The 16790-nt window shown below is 40.3% G+C and overlaps 1 protein-coding gene across 3 annotated transcripts; it reads right to left on the reverse strand.

Annotated features, from left to right (window-relative positions):
* Positions 1–145: 145 nt before the first annotated feature.
* gsnb (gelsolin b) lies at positions 146–14254 on the reverse strand. 3 transcript variants are annotated; one of them, XM_048980326.1, is made up of 17 exons: positions 14055–14254; positions 12968–13407; positions 9810–10007; positions 9116–9270; positions 8843–9004; positions 7194–7343; positions 6852–6941; positions 6454–6586; positions 5874–6178; positions 5552–5685; positions 4600–4690; positions 3434–3601; positions 2945–3119; positions 2382–2503; positions 1182–1259; positions 861–921; positions 146–669 (listed from the first exon to the last, which is right to left on the reverse strand). In XM_048980326.1, exons 3-17 carry the CDS (start codon positions 10000–10002, stop codon positions 500–502), a joined length of 2187 nt encoding a protein of 728 aa, XP_048836283.1. In that variant the 5' UTR covers positions 10003–10007; positions 12968–13407; positions 14055–14254; the 3' UTR covers positions 146–499. The 3 variants fall into 3 exon arrangements, with proteins under 3 accessions (XP_048836283.1, XP_048836275.1, XP_048836266.1); XM_048980318.1 differs by lacking the exon at positions 12968–13407 and having other exon boundaries at positions 14055–14253; XM_048980309.1 differs by lacking the exons at positions 12968–13407; positions 14055–14254 and having other exon boundaries at positions 9810–10026.
* Between the last annotated feature and the right edge of the window lie 2536 nt (positions 14255–16790).

Here is a 16790-nt window from a genome sequence, read left to right on the forward strand (position 1 = left end):
TTATACAAATATTGCAAGTAGTGTTCATTAAGGCAGTGATATTTGCCCCTTTCATTCAGAGCTTTTATCAATTTTTAAATTGCTATTTATGAATAAACTCAGAATCTACACACACTTACAAAGATACACACTACACCAGGACAAGTGCCAGTAAAAGCCATTTATTCCACACAAATAATGTGTTTATTTGACAGCGTTGCCATTTTCGGAATTTAGATCTTGACAGAAATCCTTCATCTACTTACAGTATCCCTCTGTGTTCATTTAACTGCAATAATATCAATTTACTAAGGTCTTCTCTATTTCATGTCTCATAACTACAGATCTTTCCTATAATAAACACATGGCCTATACTAATAGTATTTACATAACATGGTGGAATATGGAGGAAGGCTTGAAAATATTAGGGGTATTATGTCAAGCTGGGATACCATGTGTATTCATCTGGTTTTGTGTGAGTGAGACTTAAGGTCGAAGGCTAAAGCTTAGGGCTCATATTTCACATCTCCAGCTGAGCGATGGCCCGGTCCAGTGGGTCACTGCTCCAGTGCTCATGGTCCCACCCCAAGAACCAGCCAATGAAGGTGGGTGGCTCGAACCCTTGCTTGATCTGTACGATGGACGTCCTGAGATCCCGGTTAGCAGGATCCGTTTCAATGTAACGAGTCGCTGAAGAGAAGGTCAGTGTTAGAAAATGCTGATGTTGTGTCCAAAGAACCCCCTACAAATGAATTTGTATTCTACAAGCATGCATTGCTTAACTGAATCCTTGACTTTAGCAAATATTCACACTTCAGCGTATTTCAAGAATGCCACAAACATTACAACACAATGTAAAAGCATTGCGCGGTGTTGTTTACCAGAAGTCATCGCCTCAGTCTTCTCCTCTTCATGAGCTTCATTTCCAATCCAAACAAACACCTTCACCAAAGAGAAATGACAATGAAATACCAAACAGATATGACACTTGGGATTCTCTTTATGCCACATGGCAAAACCCCTTTTCACATAATTTTTTTAAACTTTTCTGATTCAATAAATGTAACAGTTATTTGACCATTTGGCTGGTGCTCCTGTCATTGTGGTGATCTTGTTGACTACCTGTATGTTGAAGCCACTATATCACAAGGCTGAGACATGGAAAAAGTCCAATACTACTGCACTATAATGCACTGACTTACTTGGTCCCAGGTGTCTAAGATCATGACATCGTCAGTTGCAAGATCTTCCTGGGTCATTTCCCCTGGTACTTCTTCAATCTGGAATGCATAAAAATGTTTTACTGACCCAGTACAAATAGGACAAAGAATGCTGTAACCAAGTCAATCATTTTCAAATTGCTTGCTGAACTAGAGCAAACACTGCCTGAGTGTTCTCACTTTTCACATATGCCAACCTGGACCGAATTTTGAAATCTCTGGTACCATGAGCCAATATTTGACATATTTATTTAGCATATGGTTTTGTCCAAAGCGATGCACAAGTAAGGATCAGAGCAAATGGGGTTAAAGGCCTTGATCAATGGTCCAGTAGCAAAATCACTCTGCTAACCACAGGATTTCAGCCAGCGGCCATCTGATCGCAGAGCCACACAATGAAGAATTGCCAGGCAGACAATGAGAGTCTTGTGGTCATTTTTAAATTTCAGGATGCACCCTGGCCTTGTGTCTTATGCTGCCTGGCTTTGGCTCTAGGCTGTCAATAGCCCTACTTAGGCTAACCGATAACAATATTGCCTGTCCTTTCACTCAGTTAAATTCATTTTCAATACTGAGTTAATAGTTCAAAAGTAAGTGGAATGCTGCTTTAAATATCAGTTGACTAAGAACAAAAGCATGCTCTCCTACAGCACAGCTGGCTGGTTTCTCTTGATGTGTAGGTCAAAAGATTTACGCAAACTGCATTTTCACAATAAAAAGACAAAAAGCATATTACAGTACCAGCAAATATTATTAAATACAACATGATCTGATTTGCCACCTCCTTATAAATAACCCATAAAAATGGTCCCATTTCCCTAATGCAGAGGAAAATGTACAGTGAAATTAAGTATTCCAGCCCGATTCACCCTTATTCTACTTCAGTACACTAGTGAAAATGTACAATACAGCTTAGACGTACTTAATTTCACTGTACATTTACCAATGTCAATTTTGGCAATATGCAAAGAAGAGTCGTACACTACACAGTACAGAATGTTATTCCCTTGACAGTAAAAAAATGGCTGACAAAAACATAAACCCTGATTTATACAGATTCTGTGTATACAGCATGAAAGAAGCTGGGAAATACTATGAAGCTGTAACCAGCTGAGGGAGCTGCGCCTTCTTGTGGACATAAACTGAAGTGCAGATTAATTAAGCTTGATTGCGGTCACTCACTACGAAGCGTCCTGTCTTGTTGGAGCAGGCAAAGAGGCGAGGGGGATGAGTCACCATCTTGTCCTTCAGCCTCGCGGAGGTACGGTATTCTGCCTGTCCTCCCAGAGCCTCCCAAAAATCATCTGTACCCACAGAAAGAAAATTGTCATAAAACTTATAATTTCACAAGTGTATTAAAAAGTGGCGACTAAGGCACAAAACATTTTTAAAAAGTGGTTTTGAATTACCTATAGAATTGTCACATTAAGGATGTTATGAAAAACAGAAACAACATATTTTCATATGCTTACACGATGTCTGTTCAGCTAACACAGACATGTCCTTTTGGAATAAAATGATTAACCTCATCACTATCTGCAGTGCAATCAAGTCAGTCATCCATGCCAGGGATAAACTGCCTTATCATCAATCGTGACGTGAATCATTTGATCTTTGAATGTTTGGCTTTCTGTGGCTCAAATGATAAAACACCAGAAAGATTTAATTTTCCAAATATACACAGGCAGTACAATACTACCTACCTTGTTACATTGCCATAAACACTAATAAAGACCCCTTTTCACCTGTTTCTGCACCTTCCACCAGCTCAGATGCGGACACCCCCAGAACTTCACACAGCCGCTGGGCACCATCCCTCTCAGGGTCACTGGCACCTTGCCCCACCCACAGGAAGGAGGCGGATGGGGTCACCAAGACAAATGCGTCACTGGAGTTCAGGTTGGAGGCCGTGGCGTCCACCTTGAAAAGAGGGATCGCGCAACTCTGAACATGGGTGCAGGGGACAATCGTGTATGAGGGGACAATCGTGCATGAGGGGACAATCGTGCATGAGGGGACAATCGTGTATTAGGGCACGCCGAGTGCCGGACACAGGGATCAGATGTATGACATGTAGGCTTAGCAGACTATGTTCCTGCCACTTAAAATCGACAACAACCTGTCATAAACTACAACCTCTGATCGATTCTTTTCTTGGGAGCAGCCAGACAGTTTTTATCCCACTAGGCCTTCCCTCCATGCCTCCTCCCCAGCTCTTACCCCCATTTGCTCACCTCCACAGCATGCGTGCAGCCGGCAGAGGTGACGCGCACTTGGAACAGCCGGACATCCTCGGGTGCCGTCTCACCCCCTTCTCTTGAGGTGCCACCTCTGTGCACCACCATAAACCCCCCGAAGAGGCTAATGAGGTGGGGGGGCTCCTTGCCCTGGATGACCCGCACCTTGGCAAGCATGAGAAGCATACACTGAAGGCCTCTTAATACAAGCTAATGTGGACCTATATTTTCCAGTTCCCCGGGTGACCTCCATAATCCCTATGGCACTGGAGCAGATTTGTAATGAAGACAAAAACAAACCAATAAAGCGAAACTAACTGGAAAAATAGCACTGAACTTAAAAGGTAACTATGACTCACTAACTGCAGTTGTCACTCTCCACCAGAGGCAGTGTGCATGAATGCAGAATAGGAAATAACATCAGACTCTCTGCCCAACAGCTTTGTATAGTGTCCTGTCAAGCGTGATTGTGACACAGAAGGTCTGGATAACACATCTTAGTCTACGGACCCCGGAGCATCGCAGGAAGGTGAAGCCCCTGTCTTTCCAATGTGCTTCTTTACATCCATATTAAACAAAAGTCTATGAATTATTGTAAGAGGATCAGGTATCTGGAAGTGATATGAACCTTGGCAGCTAATGACAATGACAGTCTGTACCTGTGACACTTAGCTGTGTAGCATAACACAGAGCAGAAAGAAAGACAAGCCCCCACAATAACCATACTGTTATCCTGAAGATGTGCTGGTGAACGTGACACTGAAAGAGGAGACTGGCAGAGCGTTCGTGACAAGGGTATTCATACAGAAAGGGGGCTCCCACGAACAGCGACACCCCAGCCCACACGAAATGCTAAAGCTTAAAAACGATCTTGCATGCTGTTTTCCAGATAAATCAGAACAAAGACGGCTTCCTACTCCAGCTCGCATAAGTGGCACCAGAAAAATATACTAGATGTCTGGCTTCTCATGCGTTTCACACATTTCAGGCAAAAACACAAGACAAAAGCCTTAAATCGCATCCTGTTATTTTTTTTGTAATTACAAAACCATATGTATGTCCAACTTTTAATATTTATTGACAACACAAATGATCAAACGGAATATTCTTCAGGTAAAATCAGCTTTGAATGGGTTTTAAGCATCTGCATTTGTCAGCATTACCTGCACTGGTGCCCCCCCCATCTCTTCGTCCAGCTGGGCAGCCAAAATGGCAGACTTTCCAATTTCATCCTGAGTGGAATCTGTCCCCTGCCTTTGAACAGCAGTTTTATTTTATTGCCATCCTGAGTTGCAACTATGTAAGTATTTCTGTATTTATAATATTGTTAAGGCATCTAAATATGCATGTTGGGCTAAGCCTAGCAAGCTATATGGTTAGGTTTAATAATAACATTCACATAGCCATAACCCTTTTAAACAACTGTCAGTCTTCTTATACAGCCTGTGATTAATGTCCTTTACTTTGATAAACATTTGTACTGTTAACTCTGAATATGTGAGGCCAGAGCGCTAAATTGTCTATCCACTGTCAGTAATAAGGTAGAAAGCAGTGGGCACCCTGAGCAGAATTCCATTCCATCGCAGGACACACGCACACGCGCATGTAGGGTACACCTATGCTTATGGGGACCGCTCATTCACTTCTATGGAAAAAATGCTAACGTTAACTATGACAACCTTAACCCCCACCCTGCCCTAACCATAACCATAATTAACCAAGCAAAATACAAGAGTTTTTGCAGTTTTAGATTTTTCATAGCAGTCACTGATTTTTATAAAATAGAGTTTTCCCTTATGGGGACCAGGAAACTGGTCATTGTGTCCCCATAAGGATAGGTATACCCGCTCACACACACACACACACACACACACACACACACACACACACACACACACACACACACACACACACAGAGTCATATACTAGGGGTTGTTGTTCTGCTGCCATATTGATGAATATATGATGAATATATCATGCATTGGACAACAGGCAATGAATTTGAGCAATACATATTTTAGGAATGAATGCATTCAAAATATATGATATGGATTTACAGAAATGCCCACTTTCATTTCAAACAAAGTGAAGAACAATTTTCACCACAGCTCTCACCAGATATAGATGATTTGTCCGCAGCGTCCGGCATGCTGGTAGTTATAAAGGATGATGTAACTGTCTCCTCCAAAGAACTGACCATAGAGAGAGGGGTCTACAGGAACCTTGTCTGATTCTTCAATACGCCAGATCTATAGACAGAGATAAATAATATGAAAGAGGGGCAAGACCCTTCGTGACTGAATTCTATGTGGACAAATGGCTTTTTCTTGCATGCTTCTGTAATTTCATCTGCTTCTTCAGAGCGTGAACGCCATCCCAGTCACAACACAGGAGAGCAGTGAATAGGCAGCCCCCAAGGAGCCAGTAATCACTTTACCTGTTTCTGCCCACAGCCCTCGTCCACCATTCCATGCTGAGCTGCCATGGCCGTACTGCTGTGCAGAGTGGAGGCATCGAAAGGCACCTTCTCAATTCTCGCAATCTTGTTGGAGACGTGGGCCAAGCCCAAGTCAACGGTATGGTCCACGTCCCTCCATTTGTTGAAGAACTGCTTGAAGAGCGGCGTCTCCCCTCTCTCAGGAAGGATTTGGACCTGAGTGTGCCTGGGATAACCCATCTTCCTGATGAACTCATCCGCGGCCTTCATCGCTGCACGCCGCTCCTCTGCGTTGGACTCCTTACCTGTACAAACATTGCTATTTATTTGACCATAAGGGCGACTTTCTGAAATACACTGGATTTTAAAAAGTTCATCACAAATCACAGATTCCAGCAGGACATTTGCTCTGCAGTTGACTGTCCCCTGCAAGTTACTTGCTGCATACCTTCGTCAAAGTACAACAGTTTTAATGGAATGCGATCTTTGTGCTGAATGAGAACTGCCCTTCAATGTCTAGTACGAGAAGTGCCTTTTTGACCCATTCTGAACCACAGTGCCCATGGGACCCTCTACTGACCTTTCCACACAAAGATTCTGCCATCAGAGCCATGGTCTAGAATAAAGCAGTCACTGGATTCCAGTGCACTCTGGGAGAATGGGTTTTCTGCTGCCACCATGGCAATGGCCATGTCTCCACCGGCGTTGGACACCTGAGTGAGCAAGAGGGTGGCAATGGGCAAAATTCTTCAGTTATTTTACTATTGTGACAGGAAATCCATCAATCCCTGACTGACCAACAACAATATTCTTATCAAGTTACACTTTGGGCAACAGGTATCTCAATAAATTAAAAACATTGTGTATAAAAAATGTATCTCAAGGAATATTTGCAAATGAAATGCTACACAATAATTAACATATCATATCACCATACAGTTAGGAGATTGTCTAGGAGATTTTTCCCAGTTCTCATACCTTGTATAATTTTGCCAGTTTTCTATTTGAAGTATCAGCTGTGACATCATCAGACTGCCCTTCGGACAAATCTGGTTTTGTTCCAAGAACCTGGAGATGTTACAATGTTTCTGCTAAATATCTACGTTCAAATGGAAGCCAACCAGAGGACAGTATTGCACAGTATTGCTTTCAAGAAAGCTTCATTAACATTTCATTAACTTATATTTTGTGATAAGTTTTATATTTGTATATAATTGAAAACAAAGTACATAAAGTTATGAATTTAAAAAAAATTAACATCTTGTACTTTTTGACCAAAATAATTATCTCAGAAGCATACTCTCCTGGCTGACTTTTTACCTCTATTATTTTCTCTTTCTCTTCTCCCTCTTCACAAATGAACAAACGGGCCCGCCCACTTCGCTCATTGTCACGAATTCCCTTGGCAACCTGAGTCGCTTTAAGTCTCTCAAAGCGGTTGCTCTGAGATCCACACCATTGGTAAATTTCCTTTGGTGGCGAAGACAAAATAAAACAAAATATCAATATTTTGTACACTATACTGACAAAAGTACTGGGACACCTGGCCATTACACCTACAGAAAACTGACATCCCATTCTAAATCCATAGGCATCAATTTGGAGTCGGTCGCCCCTGCAGCTATAACAGCTGCCACTCTCTGGAAAGGATTTCCACAAGATGTTAGAGTGTGTCTGAGGGAATTTTTGCCCAATTCATCCAGAAGATCATTTGCGAGGTCAGGCACTGATGTTGGATGTGAAGGCCTGGCTCACAATCTCTGTTCTAGTTCATCCCGAAGGTGTTTGGTAGGGTTGAAGTAAGGACTCTGTGTGGGCCAGTCAAGTTTTTCCACATCAAATTTACCCAGCCATGCCTTTATGGAGATACAGTCATGCTGGAACAGAATAGGGCTTTTCCCAAACTGTTCCCAAAAAGTTGAAAGGACAGATTTGCCCAAAATGTCTTGGTATGCTGAAGCATTAAGAGTTCCCTTCACTAGAACTAAGGGTCCTAGCCCAACCCCTGAAAAACAGCCCTATACCATTATCCCTCCTCCACCAAACTTTACAGTTAGCACACTGCAGTCAGGCATGTAACGTTCTCCTGGCATCCGCCAAACCCACACTTGCCCATCAGACTGCCAGACACAGAAGTGTGATTCGTCACTGAACTTTTGCTTTGTGCTTTTTATGCGAGTCTTGCACGCAGCTGCTCAGCCATGGATGCCCATTCCATGAAGCTTCCAGCTCACAGTTTTTGTGCTGGGGTTAATGCCAGAGGAAGTTTGTGACTCTGCTGTTACTGAGTCAACAGAGTGCTGGGAACCTTTATGCACTATGCACTTCTGGACTTGGCATCCCTGCTCTGTTACTTTACGTTGTATAACACTTTGTGGATGTTCCCAAGTGCTTCCGCTTTGTAATGATACCACTTACAGCTGTGGAATATCTAGCAGGGAAGAAAGTTCACACACTGACTTATTGCAAAGATGGTATCCAATAACAGCACCACACTTGAATTCATTGACCTCTTTCACGAATGTTTGTAAACCTGACTGCATGGCTGGGTGCTTGATTCTATACACCTGTGGCAATGGGTCTGCATGAAATACCTGAATACAAAGATTAAGAGGTGTGTCCCAGTAATTTTGTCCATATAATGTATCTGGTCTGCATTTCCGATGCGGCATTGGCGATAATTTACATCACATGCAGTGTGTTTCACCAACGAATCTTTTCAATATCTATGGTGATATTGAAAGAAAGACAAGGAACAGTTTTCAAAGAAAATAATATTACTCAATGATTTGCAATTTGGAGAAAGATGATTTTGACATTGTTCATTAAATGTCTTTTTAAAGTGAATATGTATTGTAACCAAACATTTAAATATATCCCAGCCTCTGTTTAACTAATGACCCAATATAAGTTCCAGTCAAATTCAGACCCAAGAAAGAGTCTTGTTCCGCCTCTTTAAATGGACTCACAGAACCAAAGTCCAGGATGTAGCAGTCTCCTCTGTTGAAGCTGGCCCAGCTGAGAGGCACTTCTATCGCCCTGACAACACGGCGACCTTTCACCTGCAGTAAACGCTGAACTGCAGCTTCACTGGACACTATGTGTCTGAACCCTGAAGCGACGCCACCTTCCTGGGACAGGAGGAAGGTAAAAGTTTACTTTTGTTTTCTAGGGACACATACATACCAGTATTGTAACAGCTTTATGGAATAAGAATTATAATGAGTATATATAGTTCTCACCATGTATTTGAGTCCAGATTTAAAATAGCCTAGAAATGTTTGTGACTCGTGGTCCTGGATCTCGCGGTACTGGACGGGCTTGCCTCCCAAATGATCATCCATTTGCACTGTAAAAATAGCAGCCGCTCCACACTCATCAGGAGAGCAGCTATCTCCTGTAATAGTGAAATGGCAGACAGGACATCTGAATAAATTATTAAACATCATTTAAAACCAAAGTTCAATGAGAAAACAAACTTTGGTAACACTTTACTTAAAGCAGACATAATGCATTATAATGCATTCATAAAGTGTCATAAGCACTGCTACAACTAAAAAGGCATGTTTATTATGCATTATGAATGTTCTATGAAGCTCTCATTAATAACTCACTATAAATACCTTCATAATGCAGGACAAAGCATCCTTAATTATTATACTGAATATTATATGCATGATGAAGGTATCTATAGTGTATTATAGAAGAGAGCTTCATAGAGCATTCATAATGCATAACGTATTATGCCTTATAAATGATTAGCCTTATTTATAATACTTATTGCTTATAATGCTTATTGTTTATTAGTCATGTTTATGGTACTTTATGAATGCATTATAATGTAACTGATAGATAATTACAAACGAGGGACAGCTTTGTTAAACAGGACATGGATGACCACTAGAAGAGGGTCTCCTCAGTGGGTGCCCTTCTTACCGAGCCAGAAGTGAAGGTCGTATTGCAGGTAGCCAGACTTCTGCTTGATGGTGTTGAGGATGAGGTAGGCATCCCCAGTGTAAAAGTCTCCATGTAGATTCTCTGGCACTTCAACCAAGTTCATGTTTTCAATCCTCCATACCTGGAGACCTGGCTTTCGGCCGGCCTGTTCAAACTCCGTGTAGTAGACCATGACGCCTAAAGGGTACGAACACATGCACTATGTCAAACTAGAAGCTTTTGTCTGGCATCTTAATATTAGCAGTGTTCCTTTCCTTGGAACAGTGCTACTCGTGGTCGACACTGTGATAGACTTGGTAAATGTCTCCAGTGTCACTGCTATATTGACGAAGCAGCATTGTTTACAGATTTGCATAATGTTCTCTTTTTATGGTGAATTATGCTGGGTCTCAAGACTCTTGTGTCTTGAAATTTATTCTTCATCGCTGCAGGTTCAGCAGAAAAGACAGGCAACAACTGTCCTCATTGTGTACACAGGCCGAGACATCTGAGCAAAACAACAAGGGAACCCTTTCAGGTCCCCAGCAAGTCGGCCCACAACACAAAACATCAAGTGACTCAGATCTGCCGTGCGGCTCAGCACTCCCACCTCCAAAGGCTCATCCCTGCAGACAAACAGTAACTCTGTCTGGACTGCTCTACTCTGTTTACAGCTAGCATACACTCAAAAGAGAGGCGGTACAACAGACGCAGAGGCACTGACTAGCTCCCTAACAGTGCTTATTTGTCCGGGACACATCTACAAGCTCCTCCTTCCCTGACCAGGAATCGAACACATACAAAGTGTGTAATCCATTAAATCAACAACTCCCCCTACTCTGGAGATGTGCTTTTATAGAGTGTAAGCCAGAGAATTTATAAGGCTATAAATAACTCATCTCATCTGAATGATAAAAGCCTGCCTGCCATTTCAGCATCGTATTCTACTTCTGGGTTTTAGACGTGGGTATTTTCAGGATTTCAGAACCTGATGCACAGAAAAGGAGCTAATTATGCAGTAGGCTTAATTAGCAGGTGCTCTCCACTTACGAAGTCATGATGCAGAAATACCACTCGAGTTGTTTACAAAGTTTTTCAGAGGGTCTCTGGAGCATACTGCCAGGTAATTATTTCAACTCCAAAGGGAATAATATTAACCGCAGGTATTATAAGGTACAAAACAGTCAAGCGGTGCAGATTCAGGCACATATCAACTTATCATAAACATGTTATGCTAATTTTCAAACAGTAATGTTGCCTTCCCCTGAAATTCACATTCAGCTAGCATATTTAAAAGTTATGTGGAAAGTTTTTAATTTTCAAATTACCAGAAAATTAGCTACAAATATTACACAAGAGTGATTTTACTAACTTAGTCCATACAAATAAAGAAAATATAAATAATTACATTTAAAACATAAGCTGTCTTTTCGAGTTAAAAGATAAGGTCCAAATAATTGATTTCAACAGTAAAGGGTTTTACAATAGTGCCACTAATGGGGAGTATTGGCTCGTTCTGGCCTCATGCCTTCTATCACAAGGCTAAAATGATGCATCATACAACCAGGGTCAAAGAACTATTTTCCTTTTTCACTTCAAATGTTTAAAATCCATGCTAGATTGCATTTAAATTTATGTGCACTGCTGTTCACCCTCTAATCTTGGCGTCTATCTATCTATCTATCTATCTATCTATCTATCTATCTATCTATCTATCTATCTATCTATCTTAATTGCTATTGCTATTTTTTGATACAAATGTCTTTATAACTAAAAAAGAATTTTGTATAAAAGGATTTCTTGATAATTTTCTAATTGTTCATATCTCAGTTCTTTGTAAAGAATTGCCTATGTTATTGTTTAATAGTTAAAAAAAAACTAATTCGTTTAGAAGTGATCTACTTTAGACATTAAATGCACCAATGCATCTGAAACACTTCTCTCTTAATTAATACACACGAGTAGAAACGGCATCTACATCTGTATTTCAGTTCATCAGTTCACTCAAGCTAATGATGAGATTGGCTAATGGAAACCTGTAAATACAGCAGCCTCCCAGGACCAGGACGGGAAAACCTTCTCCCATCACACCGAGGCTTTGAACACTAACAATATCCTTGCAGAGCAGAAATGGGCTCCTGCTGACATTGTTCCAATGTTCCAAATAATGATACGGTAGACAGAACGGCTACATACATCATGATTCCAGAAAACATTTATCAATGGTCATTTCTGGCTCAGAGTTACAGGGAAAGAAGGTCATGTGACACAGTAGATCGTGTGTCCGTCTGTTTAGCATCAGTAATCACTTCGGACAAAGACAAACAAAAGAAACTGATACCAGTGAATATCAAAAAGAAAGCCTGCTTACAGAGTGCTGAGATGCATACCAGCTACAAGGGAGAAGCATATTGTGCACAGATGAATTGAGTCTTACTGAAATGCATATTAATGATACCACTTTACATACTCAATCAGTGTACATGTATAGAGGCGGTACTGTACCGCAAAGTCACAAGTGTTATTTAATTTAATAGTCCTCTAGGTCACGCCATAGTTTTTGTACATAATAGTCGCATCCTCCTCTAGGAGTGTCAGATTTGCTCAAGATCCCGCTACTTAAGTAATGACAACGTTACCAAATGCATTTAAAGAAATTAATTAATAAAAGTAGAACAATGTGGCAGGTGCAAATGTGATAAGAGGACAAGAACCCTATAGATCAGGACATGCATTGTTTATTAACACACTTGATGTGCTTACAGTTAAAAAGATTAAATGATTAAAGACAAAGTCAAAATAATTCATATGATATCAGTTCACATTATTTTCCTAACAGTGAGAAAGGATAAATGTTAATTCTATCATATATTACATATACAGACGTGGACAAATTAGTTGGTAACCTTCCACCAAAAACAAAAAAAACACAACTATCTCTGAAATAACTTGAAACTGACAAAAGTTTAATGGAATCCCTTATTGTTTAATCCATATTTAACACAAATCAGACTTTGCTTTTGATTATTGATTCAGCTGAATATTTTATATAATTAAACAAATGAAAATGGCAAAGGCAAAAAAGATGGTCGCCTTAATTTAGTATTTTCTGGCAGCACCTTCTGCAGCAATCACTGCCAACGAGCGAATCTCTGTACCTCACAATGAGACTCTGCACTTGCCAGTCAGGAGTTTGTCCCAGTCTTTCTGAGCAAACTGCTCAAGCTGTCTCAGGTTTGAAGGGTGGCGTCTCCACACTGCAGTTTTCAGATCTTTCCATAGATGTTGAATAGGATTAAGATCTGGGCTCATGGAGGGATATTAAAGAATAGCTCTGCCTTTCTTTCCTCACCTATTCTTGAGTGCTTTTAGCTGTATGTGTTGGGTCATTATCCTGTTGGAGGACCCGTGACCTGCGACTGAGGCTGAGCTTCCTGACACTGGGCGGTATGTTTCACTCCAGGATGCCTTGGTAGTCCTGAGACTTCATTGTGCCCCGAGCCAGATGCAGCAGAGCAGCCCCAAGATGAAAGTGAGCCCCCTCCATGTCTCACAGTAGGTATGGTGGTCTTTTCTTTTAAAGCTTCATTTTTTCCTTCTGTAAACATAGATCCAATGTGACTGGCCAAAAAGCTCCAGTTTTGTCTCATTAGCCTAAAGGACATTCTCGCAGAAACTTTGGGGCTTGTCAATATGCATTTTGGCTAATTTTTTTATGTTTTTCTGTCAATAGTGGAGCCCAGTAAGGGTGCCAACAAATTTATCCACGTCTCTGTGTGTATATATATATATATATATAATCTATTTTCCTCTAGAAAATAATGCAAAATAAACAAAATATTTCAACAAGTGACTAACGTAAGCGCAATTCCAGATGACAAGAAAATCCCACGATTTATAAAGGACTTTTAGACGAAAACTAACAAATCCACGTCATGCATCAGCGTCACCAAATTGCTAATCGGATTAGAGAGTGAACAGCAACATTCATTTTCTAAATGAGTCGGATCGGAATAAAAATTATACATAAAATATCTGATATATATATATATAGTGCTGCCTACTCAGCATGAGAAAGTGTTTCAGGCAGCAAAATCATAAATCACACATAAAGCACGTTACCAGTTTTAAATGACTGAGTTCATGCGCGCACAAATACGAAGCGTAAAGATTACGGTAAGCTGCCGAGTTTTGTAAGAACAAGCAAGACAAGACCAGTGACAAAAGGGCGTTGAGTTTGTCTACCTTTAGTAGTAATCGGGTGCTTGTCGATCGAGCAGTACGACCGGCCTGTCCAGAGTGCGTCTCTCAATGCGCAGCACTGCGTCCTTAGATAGCAGGTTTCACCTTAGCCATGGCCAACTCCCCTAAGAAACGGATTGACGGACAGAGGGGCTCGGATCCCGCTGCACGGGCAGAAAAAACGCTGGACAGCGACTCCGACCGCCCTCCTTCTGTTACAAACACGGAACTGCATGATCCGTCCCACTCTGGATATGCAGTGTGTGTTGGAGGAAGATATTTAGCTTCTCTTTTTATCGCATTTCGCTCTCATTGCCGGTTTCTCGCCTGTACATTAATTTATTTTAACGTTTTAAATGAGTATTAAATAAATCCAGATATTAAAGGGGTTAAAGTACTTAGGATCATTCGAAACATCTGCATCAGAAACTCTTTTTGAAAATAATCTTGTCGGGTATTTGATACTAATCTAATACTTTATATTTTCTACAAACATTGAGAATGCGTATTTAATTTGATTCGGATATTAAAATCTATGACTTTCTTAAAATTCGCGTTGGATATATACTTTTTTTAACCATACAAATAACATGTTTGACCTCAATGATCATCATTTAGTGCAGTTATTGCTGGCTTTCTATACTCCAATACATTATTTATTTTAAACTGTCGTTGATGGAAGGCTTAGCCAGTCTTTAACAACGTATTTCTCAGCAATTTTGCGCAGAGATTTGAATTTGCTAATAACATCGAAAATACACGCTAAATAATAGGCCTATCTCACGCACCAAAGTGTTAAATCACTATTTAAATATTAATAACAAAAAAACTGTTTTTTGGATTCGTATTTTCTTAAACAGTCTAATCTAAATTATGACCGTCTATATCTTCTTATATAATTTTTTATCCTCTTTTATTATTATTCTGTTCTCTTTAGATGAATTTTCCATAAACATTTCTCTTTATTTTCTACTTTACTCTAGAATTTGTAAAACGGTACTTCTTTAATAAGGTTTCAAAGGTCCTTAGTCCATAACATAACGTACTTCATGTGTATTTTGCTAGTTTTCTGTAACCATAACAAAATCTGCCTATTGTCCAGTTATAAGAAGTCTGGCTGTTGTCTAGACAGGGATATAGGTTAAAGCAAGATGTCTAATACTGGACATCAGGATTTGGTGCGTGTCATGCAGTATTAGCTCTGTGCGATGTGTGAGAATGGTTGCAATCCCTTCCTGCACAACAATCTCTGAGGCACAAAGTCACTAAGTACTTTTAGGACTTCAAGTCGAAACAAATAAATAGTGTGTCTTTTGATGATGGCCATATAGGTGAAACATTACTACATATGACAGAGTAAAACCATCTAAAATGTTAGATTATGAATTGGTTCAAGAAGCCTTGAATGCTCATCTCCTGCCAGACAATCACACACTATGTGAAATGAACGTAAACGTAACCTATAAACGTAACTGAATTAAACACACATGAACATGCAAACACAAATGCAAACTCAACAAACGGACAGCTATAGACGGGAATCAAACCCGTTTTTTTGCTGTATCCCATTCATTCATGCTAGCATCCATCTCTCAGCCTGTTATTCTAGTCGCAGGGGGTGTGGCCCGTTCTAGGCAAGGGAGGACACATGGCTGATGTACAGGGAGACGGGACGCCACTACATCACAGGCCACATATACACGCATTCATACCCTGTGGCCAATTAAGAGACACCAGTTATATACAACATCAAATGCATGATTATACTAACAGTTCATCAGATATCTCCTAGTCTAGCTAGTAATGTTATATTTTATGCAAGCTGTCTCTGAGCCATCTGCTCTGTTACAGTGTCGCCCAGCATTCTGCCGCTGCTTCTCATCACAGTTTCATATTCTTCCTTTCCTCAGCCTTTTCTGCTTCGACCTGCTGTCACTTTTCTGCTGTCAGGCTGATTAAGGTTACTGTTCCAGTGTCTGACCTCAAAACATGGAAGAAAGAATGCATGACCAGCTGTTCTTTGACTGCAAGGGATTGCAAATCTAAGATCAATGCCCAGATGTCCAAAGATTTCTGCTGTGGCCCTGTCAGCGTCCCAGTAGACTCTCATTTACAAGACCGACGCTACATTTACATGACCACTGCTACTATCCTCATGTAATTCTCTCATCGCCAGGCTACAGCGCTGAAGACAGGGAGCTCAGTGACTTATTTTTAAAGTTACCTTTACAGAAAGAACAATATCAGCTCTGTGAAACCCAGTGATACCTGTTCCAGGGATCCTGAGTACACTTTTCCTTCAAAGAACGTTAGATTGAATCCTTTGATTGCTTCTTAGTTTAACAATGGCTTCCCTCCAGTTCTGATCATCAGTATTATATGAAGTAAAGGAAGAAACCTATAAATTCCACACAATCAGTCAGATAAACACAGACAGACAGACAGACACACACACACACAATAAAGGAGAACACTGGGATATTTTAAAATATAGCTTGTGCATTAATACTGAGATTATTGCTCTTTTCATCTTGCGAGAATTATTTAATTATTTTTCACTGGCTCCAAATGTTTCCATTTAAATATTACTACTACAACTATTATTATTAATAATAATAATAATAATAATAATGATGATGATGATAATAACAACATAGATATGTCCGTGTACATGTATTTTTAAAGGCACAACGTCGTCTATTTATATATAATTTCTATTAAATATACATGTTTTGAACT

The sequence above is a fragment of the Brienomyrus brachyistius genome, chromosome 2, assembly GCF_023856365.1.
Source record: "Brienomyrus brachyistius isolate T26 chromosome 2, BBRACH_0.4, whole genome shotgun sequence".
NCBI lineage: Eukaryota > Metazoa > Chordata > Actinopteri > Osteoglossiformes > Mormyridae > Brienomyrus > Brienomyrus brachyistius.

Bases quoted from the DNA above. Each gene is read 5' to 3' on its own strand.
- gsnb (XM_048980309.1), bottom strand. From the start codon at position 10,026: ATGTGTTCGTACCCTTTAGGCGTCATGGTCTACTACACGGAGTTTGAA. The intron at 3,120-3,433 runs GTGAGCAAATGG...CCTCTTTTCAAG, and splicing joins GCTGCACGCATGCTGTGGAG to GTGGACGCCACGGCCTCCAA. The intron at 922-1,181 runs GTAAGTCAGTGC...TCTTTGGTGAAG, and splicing joins TCTTAGACACCTGGGACCAA to GTGTTTGTTTGGATTGGAAA.